Below are 13,986 nucleotides of genomic sequence, written 5' to 3'. Positions count from 1 at the left end.
GCACATCTTACTGGGTATATCCCAGCACTTCTATTTGGGATTAAAACGGCCATTTCTGAGTTGATCCCATCAATGAGGACTTGTGTTCTTGAACAGTGCGGCGCATTTAGGACTGCAGCATTATGGGAGCCAAAGGGTCAGACTATAAATAGCTTCCAAGATCGGAAACAGAATGACATTTTAGTCAAATATTGAGCTTTCGGGGATTGTGTAACCTCGGATGGAAGCTGGACTGGCCTAGTTCAGTGTCACATTTCAACAAGAGCCTCCTCCCAGTCTGCTAGAGGCCCCAACCCCTCCATTTAAACATGATTCTGAGTGGACGCTTGCTGGGGAAGCAGGACTTTAAATATGAATGTTTAGATTCCTCTGCTGGACAAAACAAGTGGCGCTCTTATAACCCTGTGCAATCAAGGGATTATCAGTAAACCTGCCAGCAGGCAATCAAGGGTTTAAAATTAACTGCGTAGTAATTATCGGAGGAAATGATGTTACAGTGACCAGAAGGAGGGAGGCTGGAAAACTATTTAACTCTTTTCACAGTTACTGCTGTCAGAAGCATAGCCTGGGTGGATACATTTGGCACCTTCCCCTCCCTGAAGAAATGCTCCTATAGGGGTTTATAGTTGATGGGGAAAGCCCAGCTGCTTTGAGTGGGGGAAACGTCCAGGCCTGGCTTTAAGCAGAGCTAGCTGCACCCAGGTCTGCTCTCATTTTGACAAAAAATACCTTTAGTTGTCCCCTTCCTCAAATATTAATAAATAATGAATATAATAAACAGTTCTGCTTTGCCACCTGAAGTCCCATCATCACAGGAATCAGATCTGTTTCCCCTTATTTCAGCTACAAGACTCCAGCAAAACCAGATGGTGTTAATTATATCCAGACAGACGACGAGGTAAGCTAAGGGAAGGGAAACAATGAGCACATGACATCTTTCCTTTTAGATCTCTGAAGGGGCTGGGGAAGGGCTGCCCAGCTCAGGAATTACACACCACCTAGGGCCCAAAGTCACTCTCCAGAGCAGAATTTCTTCAAGCATGGGTTGGACACAACTGGTGAAGTGAGGATCTAGGACTAAGAGGAAGGACAACAGCTGAGTCATTTCCTTGGGAAGGTTTAGTCCTTTTACACTCTAGGGAGTTAGGCCCCCTCTTGTGAATGATGCTGCTTAATCCTGAGAATGGGTTACAGCTTTATCAATCACTTATATCCAAGAGGACACCCTTACTAGGCAACTGCCTGTCTTCGGGGACTGACCTCCAATGTATCAAATACAGCTCTGCTCTACCTTAAGCAGCTGATTGACTGCTCCCTTGGGATGGGCTTTCCTGGATTAAGTAGACAGTCCATACTGATGACATAAGAGACTAGCATATTTACATCTCAGGATCTGAACTGCTCACCAATCAGGAGAGGTGTTTCCTAAACTTCTTATCGGCAGAGAGACTGAAGAAGCAGTGCGGGGAAATCTTCCTCATTCCATTGGATGGGATCATCTGTGAGATGTTAGGAGCTGAGTATTGCTGGTGGACGCTGGTCCGTACCAGCTTCTATGGGATAGAATCAGATAGTGGGGCCCAGACAGGACTCTGGGGGGAAAAAAACCTACACAAATGGCACCTGTTTTGCAAGAGCATGTTTGGGTTGGGAAGAGTGGGCAAGAAGAGGTGCCTGGACACCATTGGGGAGCGTTGCTAAACACATCAGTTTTTCATTGCAGGGTGACTTCAGACACAAATCATCATTTGTTATCTGAGAGGCCAAAAGGATATTGCAAAGCAGCCAGAACAAGTATGGAAATACATCCTCCAGGAACTCAAAGCAAGAGCAAAAAGATGAACAAAGTGCGCTTGGAAGAGTTTAGAAACACACAAACTTGACTTTCTTTTGCCAAAGTTAACAACACTCACTTCGAACCAGTCTTTTTCCTCCCCCAGAGCTATCACCTGGACCACTTACATCTCTCCTCACACTAAGGGGGAGCTGTTACCCCTTCCAAGACTGATCATTCCCCTCCACAGCCATAGCCTTCTGAGCTACAGATGCTCATGGAACTGCCTTCTCCCGGTGGTGCAGATACACAGCCAGAATGTCCAAGCCAAACAGGGGAGAAGCTTTAGGTAAATGGGCATCTTGACCTGATAGACAAAAGGTGCTGATGTGGCAATAGATTCTAAATGAGATTTATCCACAAAAGGGGAGAACCTTCTGCTTAGCTGCGCAGGCCTGAGCCTGGCTGGGAACCTTTACAGTTGTAACTGTACTGGGCTCTTGCCAGCTACGCAAGTGAGGGTTTCCTGCCCTTCATATCATTTTATCTTTAAAGGTCTGCTAGGCTGAGCTGCCAGAACTGCTATCACATCAATCCTGCAGAGCCCCTCCTGAGCATGAGCCATGCAGGCTACTGATCTCACTAGCTGGCCCCTGTTGCACATGTAGCATTGGCCTCAAATGTTTGATTGTTGTGGATTTTAGGAACCCCAGTCAGGATTTGGTTCTGCAGGTGCAGAGCCAGAATCTGAGTCAAACCCACAGTGGTGGGTGGAGATATAGTACAAGCAACTAACTGGTTTAAATTTCGCAGCCCTTCTGCCTGCAGTGGTGAATTGTTTTTTCCACATGTACAGCATCAATCCAAAAAGATTGTTTTTGTTCAGTTTTACATAAAATACTCACCGTATGCAGGTAACTTTTAACTCTAATTTGCACAAAACAGGCTTGCCTGTTGTGTAGCTATTTAAATATTTTTAAGATTCTGGATACTGGAGGCAGAGACTCTTAGCATTAAGATATCCCTTTTATGAAATTCAAAGCCAAAACCACTCTCGTGGGCTGATTCCCACAATGGTACTGAAATGAATTCAAGCTTTTCTACAGACCCAGTTGATTTTGTAGAATTCTGTATTCTAAATTTTTGCAAAGATGTATTTTGATTACTTCAGCGAAGGTAACATTTCTATTTAAAATGTAAATATGTTGTTATGCCAACAGTGTTAAATAATGTAGCTATTTTTTTAAAAACAAGTCCTTTTTAAACTGCAGCCAGGAGCTCAAATGCTGCTACAGCATGGCACTGTCACAGCATATCAGTATTATTGCAGAGTGCAGCACAAGCAACTTTACTAACTGTGGACAGAGAAGCAGCCTCTTTCTCCCAAGCTAGCTTTAACATTTTCCTTCCCAAGAGAGGTCTTATAGGACATAGAGCATAGAGTCACTCAGGGATCCTTTTTGTAAGTTTAAGGCAGGAGCTATTCAATTTTATATTTCAAATTACTATTTTCTTGCAAAAGACCAATGCTTATTTGCAAGAAATATCCTGTGAAGGTTTTTGAATTAAGTTCTGACCAGGTGACAGAGTGACTAATGGTTGCTGAAGACGACAAATCTCTCTCTGCAAGTTCTCTAAATTAATTCTAACTCTGGCAGCTACACCATCTCTTCAGAATTTTGAGATTGCATAGCAAGCAGGAAAAACATCTCTGGAGTTGTGAAAGCAAAAAGCTTGACACAAAAGTTCTTTCAAGATGTTAGCTGCAACTTTTCTTCAGCTGGTAGATGTTACCACTTTCTTGGCTTTAAGGGATCATTTAGAATTCCTTGTCCTTCAGAAACGTACACTTACGGCATTGGGCAAATGTTAAATATGAAATACTTAGATGCACTAGAGCAGTTCAGTGCTGTGGTTGAAGAATGGTTTTTGATGTAGCATAATTTAGTGTACTTGTATTTCAAATATAAATGGAGTTGTCTTAACTTTTGATGCATACAGTATTTTGAATATTTGACAATTTGGACTGTCAGTGTTATTTTTTTTGTGTGTTCTGTATTAATCTGCCTTGGCCTTTTCACCACTTATTGAGTGATTTTGGGGCCTTGCTGGACATGCCATTGCTGCATTTAAACAAACATAGTCCCGCCACTTGCTCCTTTTGCTATCGTAGATGGAGGTAAAGATGGGGTAGCAATACCTGTGTACTCTCCAGAGGGTAGTGACACCTTGCAATTGATGTATGGTTACCTTTAAGATGTGCTCTTCACCCAAAACTAGGTATTCCTGTCCACTGGCTGCATGTTGTCCTGTAGTCAACATGACAATAGGGTACTTAAAGACACTCCTTTACCCTCCAGTTTTATCCACTACTCCTTTTCTGTGCTGTTTACAGAACATTAAGATGGGGAGAGAGGAAAAAGCTTAGAGTCAAGCTAGCTTCTGGCACTATGGGAAGCACTGTCTGACACTTGACCTTCTGCCGAAGGCAGGATTTCTCAGCTTGCAGACTCTTTGCATGGTGAATAGAGATTTATTTTTCAGATCTAAAAATGTGACAGTGGCATCTCTACCGGGACGAAGGGACCCTTCCCTGCCCACCCCCAAAGACATAGCTCATCAGATTTGATTTACAGAACTCGCTGTAAATAGTTTATAGGTTTGTACTAATGTATTACATTTAACTTTGCCAAGAATGTTTTACATACATATCAAGGTATTAAAGCATCCTTGTGGTGTTGGTTTTTTTTTACATTCATATTTATCCTAACCTGTGTTTGCTTTGAATTCAATGTAACGGGTGAAAGATTCCTTGTTTTCTGACAGATTGATTGTTGACTTCAACTGGTGACTTACAAAGAACTAAACTGATGTTACAAAACTCATGTAAATACTTACATCAGTTGGTTTACTGTGGGAATTTCTTCCACCCCCATTTCTTCTCGAGAAGAGATGTATTCTTGCCTGATGGGCTATACCTGTTTCTGTTCAAGGACAAGACAACTGAAGAAAACCTCTGAAGAGTTTTATATCTGAACGAGACTTAGTATAATTACCAACTCATTGCTGTCTTATTGTTTAATATGCCTAGTTAATTGGGGTGGAGGTATGTAAGTAGGATGGAATGAAAAAGGAGGTGGTCATAGTTAGCCATTCCTTCATTCAAAACCACTCGAACTAATCCTATACATCTTGCTACATTAATTCCGAGATTAAGATTTGACCCCACTTGAAGTTCTTTAAGAAGAATCCTGGGAGTGACCACAGTATTGGTAAGGTTAAAATGGAAGCTGAACTTTGCCCCTCTCCCTTTTCAGTCATTCAATTTCCTTTTGTGCTGGAGCAACCCTTACCTTATTAGCACAGAAGTAAATGCTTAAGGAGGGTTGTAGCGAAATGCATTGTCACTTAAATTTTAGAGTTTGAGAGCTACAGAACAAGTTATGTAATGCCAGGGAAGTGCAGTAGTTTTGAAGCTGAGCATTGGAAGATCTCAGTCACGTATGCCTGGGCACCGAGAAGGCTGGGCTTTCAACCTTAACTGCAATTCCAGCATTAACACTAGTGTTTTGCATAGAAAAAAAGTGGCTTTTTTGTACTGACCATTAAAATTCAACACAATTTACCATCCTCAATAAAATACTCAGAATCTGCTGTTCCAACAGCTGCATTGAATGCATGTGTAAGTCACACCAGCCGGCTGGTGGTAGAGGCTTTACTTGGCTGTCATATACGCCAGCCCCGAGAATGGGTGATAGTAAGGATTTGGACCCCGCAAGCAGCTGCTCTAATGGGTGGGGATCCCACAGGAATTCAAGTATTTATATGGATGAGCACACCGGCTGTTGGGGTGACAGAATAGTAAAGCTTCAACGTAGGCATGGAAGAGACGAAAGCAGTGGGCAGGAAATAAGATGAATGCGGTAAGGCTAGAGATTTATAGACGAAAATAATTTTCTTGCTTTGAGAGAACCAAAGCTGAGAGGTGGGTGGAATTTGTTCTTTAAACATTTATTTTTCATAAAATTGTAACAGCTGGAAATAAGAACTTGGTCCAAGAGTGGAAATACTCCATTTAGGAAAGAAAAGGAAGGCTATATATACACACAGAAGGGACCTTTCATTACACATAAATCCTTAATAACTTGCCATTATATCAGATTTGCAGGTATGGCAGTGTCAAGCTATTCTAGATTTGTAGAAAATATGGAAACTAGTATATTATGAACACGGGACAGCATGACACCAAAGGAATGATTTAAGCCAATAGCCATTCCAGTCATGTAAGGTAACAAGCTGTGACAAACATACCAGGTTCAACCAAGCCAGTATTCCTAATGGCTGCACTTACATACAATGGGCTAGAGCTTATGGCCAAGACAGACTTGCATTTCAAAATGAACAAGCCATAAGTCCTGTGCGGTGAATAGTCAGCCAGCACTAGATACTGGAGCTTCCTGGCACTCCCAGTTGTCCTACAGCAAAGAATGTCATTAACTGCTCCAGTTTATAAATCAAAGCAAATGTGTGTGTGTGTGGCCTTATTTATAAAAACAAATAAAATGGAGGGGGGTAAGGAGGGACACTTGTACACACAATGATCCATAATTATAACTTTAGAGGGAAGAGGAATAGTTCATGGTCAACGTGATGAAGGGTCTAAACAAGAGCATTTTGGAACTACACAGTGCGTGGACGGGGACGTATCAGTTGGCTGGTTTCAGGGGAGCTTTCCGCAGGGATCTCCTTAGACTTGCAGTTGAGCTGCTTTTTCTCCTGGATGGAGATTCTACCTTCCACTGACGAGGCAGGGGCCCTCTACAGAAAGGAAACAGAATTATTGTTGGTTTATTTTTAAAAAAGACCCTAGTATTACCTATAGCCACTGGTAGCTAAGGCCTGGGCTGAACTTACGGTTTATCAGGTGACGTCAGACAGAGAACATCTTTTTGTTGATCTTGGGATCCGTTTTTTTCTGCAAGTGACATTTACAAGTGAAACATGCACATTTGATTTTGGGGGTGGGAGGGGGGCTTGGTTTTATTTTAAAAGTTAGGAGCATGAAAATAACTTGCCTTGAGCTGAAGCAGGTGTGCGCGTCAGGCTGATGAAACTGACCCCAGCCCCAAAGGTCAAGTTATCAACGGTCTCTGAAAGAAACACAGATCAGCGGTCAGCTTGTAATAGAGCCATAGGGCAAGACAATCCCTTCATACCCAACTCCAACAAGCATGCACACTTCTTTCTGGCCCACTGAACCACGTTTCAACTCATATTTTATATAGAATAAAGGAAATGCAATGAGATTGGTCATCCTCACAGCCCACAGTCAAGTTTATACCTAATACTGATAGCACTTCTGCAAAAATTTCCTTCACACTGTGTGCTTGGGAGTAGGACGGGCATCCATGACCCTAAACAAGGCAAATCCCTATCCCTTCCAAGTAGTGAAGTCATAGCCTGTGTTAGTATTTTTAGGTTTGCATGTGCTTCAGGAGGAGGATAGAGGCACATATTGCCAAGTGAATTAATAAAACTCTGTAGATGTTTAGCTAAAAGCCTAACTACCCCATACAACTTGTTCTTTAATATTTAGAAAAAAAACCCCTTAAGTTCAAATCGGTGTGAATAGTTGTTAATAGGAAGCTAGCAGCATTAGCAGAACACCTCCAATTCCTACGGTAGATCTCTACACTAAGCCTTCGAAGTCTATCGAGCAGGAAGCCAAAGAACTGGTCATTCAAGGCCATTCTAAAAGCACCAGCGGCCCTTCCAAGACAAGACTATCGAGCGCAAACCTGTGCCTCAGTCTTCAAGGTAACACATATGCACTTGTTCATGATCATCTGTTTTTCACTATTAGACTTGAAAGAAATTCCATTCTTTGGGGGCTACTGGAGAGTTCTCATTTCCTTAAATCTACAGCTGCTTGTCCACACCATCTCATTCACACCTGGTCGAGCTCCCCCTGCTGGACACACACCAGACTGCTGCGTATGAATCCAAACACAGGATCCTGTATGCTTCCTAAGCCCACTGCAGCGAGCATACAGACGTTGTCTCTGACCTCTCAGGATACCGACTCGCTGTCTGGCACCCTTAGGACCCCACAGTCCGGCTGCCTTTGGCCATACTCAGGGAATCACCAAGGCATGCCATTGCTGTCCAGCTTTATTATCTATCTTTCCTGAACTGGCTTTTGACTCTTGAGACTGGCCTCTGAATTTCCTGACTTTATGCAGCGAAAGCCTTATCTTAAGGTAATGTGATTTTCACAAACGGTAAACGACTACACCTGCCTCATTTTACTGCATGCTACAGCTTTTTACTATAAGAGGGAGAGAAAGAAATGGCGAACAGAATCACCACCAACTATTCCTTCCTCACTCCTTGTTTTTATTGAAGCCCTCCACAGACCGTGTAGCGTCACCGCTGGTGTTTGCATTTACATTCCATAGTGAAGTAGTCTATTCTCTCCCAGGCCCTCTTACCCATTTCCACTGTGTAGCGCAAACAATAGAGGAGAGAAAGACCCAAGGTGGCAGAGACTGATCTGCTAGCCACACGAGAGTCTCACAAGATACAGGGATGAGAGCCGGCCTCTTAACATCCGAAGTCAGAAGTGATTTACAAAGAACTGCATCTGCAGGAGTTTTACAAATGCTAGACCAGGGAAAGAAAAATGTTCTCCTCTGATCCTCTAACAACCAGCAAGGCCCAGTGCCATCATGCAGACACCTCAGTACAGATTAACTGAAGCAGCGATAACGCACTGTACAGCTTGTGTCACTGCTGAGAACACAGGCTGCCAGGAAACAAAGCAGGATTTTAGGACTGGTGCCACTGGGGATTAACATTCTCCCCATTTCACAGCATATGGCTCTTAAGTGGAGCTGCAGCGCAAGCCCCCGAGACAGACATGCAGTCAAAGGAAAGATTTCTGCTCTGTATTGCATCCCAGTAGTCATCATCTTATCTGCAAAAAGCATTAAGTGCTCAGATAGTACAGTGGACTGGTGTGATGTAGATAACTAGACAGACGGAACGAGCATAAGAGAGTGAGAACACACAAAGATAAGGGTCAGATTGTCCATTAAATGCAACCAGTTGTCTGTGCTTGGCTTCTGTTTGCACATGGAGATCAGATATTTGTACACGTAAGCAGCCAGTCTGCTGCCTAAATGGCCATGCACATATATGAACACCCACTTTGTGTGCACCTGACGTATTCCTACAGGCAATCGTTCACACCTAACTTTAAATATCAGGCCAAAACTGTTTAATGATAGCCGACCTGGCATTGCTACAGTTAAGATGGAGTTTCCTTTATTTTTGTGGGGGAGGAAGTTAATCCCACACACAGAGCGACTGGTACAGTGCGTGCCCTCAAGAAATTCAGAAGCGGGAAAGGGAAAGGGGAGCAGAGGAAATGCACTGATAAGGCAGCTCAGCGCAGTAACATTTCTTAGTCCCTTCTGCATCCATGCTCCAGTACATATGAACAGTACGAAAGTGGGGCTCTGGAACTGTGCTGCCCGCCCAGGAACTACCCCCCAGCGGTCTCCTCCAAAAGGAGAACAGGAAGTGGGCTGCCACATTTCCCACTATCTCTGCCCATGCGTGCCTCATTTAGAAGATCAGAAGGATTTGGATTATTGCCATAAATCATTCGGATACTTCAGAAGTCCTAAGAAATGAATAGTCAACTGTCTTTTATCATCACAAAAGGGATATTGCGTAACATGCAGGAACGCGATCAGAGATGGCTCCAATAAATGGAAATTTTTCAAGGTCAGGTTTTGTGAGGCTGTAATTTAGCTGCCACAGACATAATGGGCAGACACACTTACTAGTGACCTGTGTATCAGAGTCCTGCAGCAGTAATGAATTGGGAGTTTACATAGCTTGTTTCCACAGCTGAGAACAAAACAATTATTGCTTCCCCAACACTCACTTCAGCTGTTATTTAGAGAAGAGCTCGCTCTCGGAGAACACTTCATAGGTTATTAATACCACTTTATCAGATCCAAGCCAATTGTACAAAGATCCTTCTGCTATCACAGCTCGTCAACTCCTTCAATGATAGAATAGGTCTCGACTGGGCCCTGAGCTGGACTCTTCATTAAACAGAAGGCAAATGCCTAGCAGGGATCTTTTCTAGTGGGGCAGTACTCTGTTCATGCTTCAGAGTCAACAGTTCTGAGCAGAGCAGAGCAAGATGATCACAGGAAGCAGTGCTGAGCACCAACACAGGCATTCTGGGAGATGCAGGTCAGCCTAGGGAGCACTCCAATCAGAGGATGAGCCAGGAACAAGTAGGGGAAACTCCCCTCCTCAGCAGCCCAGAAGTTGGGAGAAAAAAGGACCAACCATTCCCCCCATTCAGCGGCCAGGAGTACAGGCCCTATCATACACTGACTCCACACTAGAATGTCATGCTGTGGCTCTCAAAGACTCTATCGTTTGGCCACCACTGCAATATAGATATATACAGAGACAAGTGGCTCTCCAGTAACAAAAGGTTGACTTCCACTGCACTACAGTGTGGGCTACGTTGGTGCATCTGTACAAAGAAGGGAGTTCTTGAGCAGCTTGGAACCATAGCTCAGTAGTTTGAGCATTGGCCTGCCAAATCCAAGATTGTGAGTTCAATCCTTGAGGGGGCCATTTAGGAATCTGGGGCAAAAATCTGTCTGGGTATTGGTCCTGCTTTGAGCAGGGGGTTGGACTAGATGACCTGAGGTCCCTTCTAACCCTGATGTTCTATGATCCTCAAAAGGTATATAGTTGGGTTACTTACGGTCAGGGGTACTGATTGCTCTGCCCACCAGTGAAATGTTCGCTCCAGTAGACTGTTGGTTTAGGCTACACAAAGATACTAAAAGTAACAAGAAAAGAAAAAGTTAAAGACAGAAAGCTGCTCCCCAAGACAGTTCTACAACCACACCTCCTGCTTAGAGGTCTAAACAACCACCTGGCTTCCACATTAAACCTGTTCTATAACGTGCAAAAGCTAGCTGTTGGCTGCTTACCTTGCTTGCTGTCACTTGTGCTTGCTGGAGAAGAAGGCAGCCTTCCTCCTACACTCTTGCTGCGTTGCTTGTTACTGGCCTCCATGGCTTTCTTGGCAGAGTTCAGGATGGCAAGTGTGCTCAGGGACATCTGCCTATTGGGCAAAAGAAGCCACAAACGCTCTAAGGAGTTTCCTTTTACAAGTCACTCCAGATGAGAAGATGTAGGGAAGATCTTGCTCACTCCCAACTCACTTTCAAACCCCCAGCAACCTCTCTCTTTCTCTCTCTCTCACACACACACCCCAACCCCACACAAGATAAGGCTATGGTGAAATAGCAGGGTTTAACTACAGCTGTATTCACATTGTTGAGCTGAGCAATGAGAAGATGACAGGCAATGCAATGGCTCTGGAGCCTTGACACACTACTTAATGCCCGTCGGCAGAGCACCATTCTAACCCCTTGTAAAATTTGAAATCCATACCTGGGTCTAAATGGCTGCTGTTTCAGAACGCCAGCTCTGGGTGTAGTAAACCCAAACGGAGCAGGGGAAGCAGGAGACCCAGATGACAAAGACCGTCTCCCAGCAACAGGTGACTGGGCTTTGTTATTCTGGCCACTAGGAGGTACCACTGAACTTGGGGATTGCTAGGGAAGAGAAGGAGAAATGGGTTTGCCATAATTCCATTGTTTTATGCATGTAATTAAAAGGACTGTCTCCCCCCCGCCCCACTCCCCCCACATCATGTTATGTATACAATGTGTCTGGTTAAGGTGTGCCAAGGAGCAGTATCTACAGGCCAAGATTTTCAAAAATCACTTGTGAATCTGGGTGCTCAACCTGACAGATTTTAAAAGAGATCTCAATTTCAATGGCAGTAGTTGAAAGTCAAGCGCCTTTAAAATGTCATGTTATGTAGCCAAAAACTGACGCACTAAGGATCACTCATCACTTTTGAAAGTCTTGACCTACAACATCTGAAGATGTATATAATTCAGCTATTTCTAGTCAAGGGTGAGTTACTTCAGTAGAGAGCAACGAAGAGTCCTGTGGCACCTTATAGACTAACAGATGTATTGGAGCATAAGCTTTCGTGGGTGAATACTAAATTCACCCATGAAAGCTCATGCTTCTATACATCTGTTAGTCTATAAGGTGCCACAGGACTCTTCGTTGCTTTTTACAGATCCAGACTAACACGGCTTCCCCTCTGATAATTCAGTAGAGAGACAGTTCTGTTCACAAGGTGTAATATACGGAGAAAGGTCCCTATCACAGAAGGAGCTGTAAGAAATACAGCTGCCAGTTCCTCACCCATTGAGAGAAAGAACTTTGCCAGTTAGCGAAGGACTGGCCACTGCCAGCAAATTCAAATGAATGCTCTCAAGTTAGACCTGCAGTTTTTGGTTTTTGAACAAAAATGTTCTCCCTAACTTTTCAGGCTGTGTAGACAAAGGTTTTCATGAGTTTTCTGATTTCATGAATACTGTGCACGGTTTGGATTTACATACCTGAGAATAGCTCGCAAACAAACATTGCAGGATTGTTCTAGTACAAGAGAACCAGGAATTGAAATTGCCTAGAAAGTGAAGTTGAAACTGACAGGTGATATTTTCACTGTGGGAGTACAGAGCAATGCATATAGTATATTAGATTGTAAGATCTGTTTGAATTTATGGATGTGTGAGAGGTAAGGGTTTTTTGTCTGGATGGGGTTTTTAAAACTCTTCATGTCTCTAAAAAAATAAAGCCCTGGTCAGCAGGAACTATAGTGGTAAGAAAGATAAAGGAAAAACAGTCCAGTATTATCCAGTGGTCCCGTAGCATGATTTATAGCTATAGCTATATGACCTGTGGGTGCTATTGCAACATACACCTTCCTCTGGTGGAACCAGTACCTGTATTGTGTTCATGACATAGATGACCTCTGTCTGACCTTCTCCCATCTCTCTCTCCCTGGCCAGTTGCTCTTCATATTTCTTCATGTCATACTCCAGCTCAGCTGCCAGCTGTTTGTCTACTGCAAAGAAGTCTTTGATTTCATTCCGATAATCTTGCATCACTTCCTGGAAGGCACAACAGTCAATTTATTTTACTTCCCCATCTTAAAATCTCTTCTGACCAGCACTTACTGCCCATGTTCACATCATAGCTCTGAAAGTCCAAAAGAAAATGCTAGCTGGGACAGCAGAACTGTTTCTGTTTAAATGAAAGAGAGAGTCTATCAAAGAGGTCTGCTGCTGATTCATGACTGTATAATGCTACTCATTGTTATGAACATTGAAGGTTTATGCCCATTCCACAGAGCGAAGCCTTTTACTTAACGTACACAGCCCTCATCTGTATTCCCATCACCACCAGAGCAACCTGACAACCTGGCTATAGGAAAGGAATGGTTTACCCTACAAAGCTGTACAATACATTTCACTGGGTTTCAAAACCTCCTCATATGGTGTTAGAGCTCTGCATCAGGACTGGATATAACGGGGGCAGGAAAAATATACTTTGTTGTGGGCAGGATTGGGTGGGTGGTAATTTGCACTAAATCACTCGCCAGTTTGTGAGAAATAGAATTTCAGCAATGTGAAGTAAGTTGGGGTTTTTTTTTAAATAAAGGTTTTAATACTTACATTTAAGCAAGGGAGAAAAAAAGAGACTAGATGTCTATTATAACAGGAATTCAAGTATTTTTTACATGTTTTAAGCAAGATGTGTGTTATTCTTTTAGCGGTAAAAATTGTGTCTGAATTCCCTGTGTGTATATATTTAAAAAACAGACTATTTTTTGTTTATTTTTTTTAGTAGCATGTGGGGATCGGTCTTGTGGGAGTTGTGAGATCTAAATTTTTTGCAGTGAGAGCGGGATAAAAATGCAAGAAACAATGCAGGAGCAGGTGGGAGTGGATACTGGGGGGCAGGTTGGGAGCGGGATTAAAAAACAGTTCGTGCAGGGCTCTACCTTCATTCTACTTCTGGCCACGCTTCCAAATTCACAGCCTGAGAGAAAAATCACAAGTCTTTCCTTACCCGGAGATAGTTTATGAGGTCTCTTAGAGCTGGAATCCTAGCCTGTTCCAACAAAGACTTCAACGAAGTGATTATTGGGATGATGTTTTCTATGAAGTTCTTCTTCTGAACCTGTAGTTTAAATAACACAAAACACCTAACATGACAGAACAAGGGATGGTTCATTTCAT

The 13,986-nt window shown here is 43.2% G+C and overlaps 2 protein-coding genes across 2 annotated transcripts in view; one reads left to right on the top strand and one right to left on the bottom strand.

Moving 5' to 3' along the window:
• JAM3 (junctional adhesion molecule 3) overlaps positions 1–4,532 on the top strand; it is a 39,333-nt gene extending 34,801 nt beyond the window's left edge. The window contains exons 8-9 of the mRNA XM_039496850.1: positions 844–898; positions 1,724–4,532. Coding sequence (XP_039352784.1) covers positions 844–898; positions 1,724–1,759 — 91 coding nt within the window. The 3' untranslated portion in view covers positions 1,760–4,532. The remainder of the gene's footprint in view (positions 1–843; positions 899–1,723) is intronic.
• Positions 4,533–5,764: 1,232 nt separating this feature from the next.
• NCAPD3 (non-SMC condensin II complex subunit D3) overlaps positions 5,765–13,986 on the bottom strand; it is a 45,467-nt gene continuing 37,245 nt past the window's right edge. The window contains exons 28-35 of the mRNA XM_039496381.1: positions 13,817–13,927; positions 12,688–12,855; positions 11,273–11,436; positions 10,807–10,940; positions 10,575–10,652; positions 6,850–6,924; positions 6,689–6,749; positions 5,765–6,592 (exon numbers count right to left, since the gene is read on the bottom strand). Of these exons, the coding sequence (XP_039352315.1) occupies positions 6,481–6,592; positions 6,689–6,749; positions 6,850–6,924; positions 10,575–10,652; positions 10,807–10,940; positions 11,273–11,436; positions 12,688–12,855; positions 13,817–13,927 (903 nt within the window). The 3' untranslated portion in view covers positions 5,765–6,480. The remainder of the gene's footprint in view (positions 6,593–6,688; positions 6,750–6,849; positions 6,925–10,574; positions 10,653–10,806; positions 10,941–11,272; positions 11,437–12,687; positions 12,856–13,816; positions 13,928–13,986) is intronic.

Source organism: Mauremys reevesii, linkage group 12 (assembly GCF_016161935.1).
Source record: "Mauremys reevesii isolate NIE-2019 linkage group 12, ASM1616193v1, whole genome shotgun sequence".
In the NCBI taxonomy this organism is placed as follows: domain Eukaryota; kingdom Metazoa; phylum Chordata; order Testudines; family Geoemydidae; genus Mauremys; species Mauremys reevesii.
The sequence above is the reverse complement of the archived record's forward strand: the minus strand, read 5'-3'. Positions and strand labels throughout refer to the sequence as shown.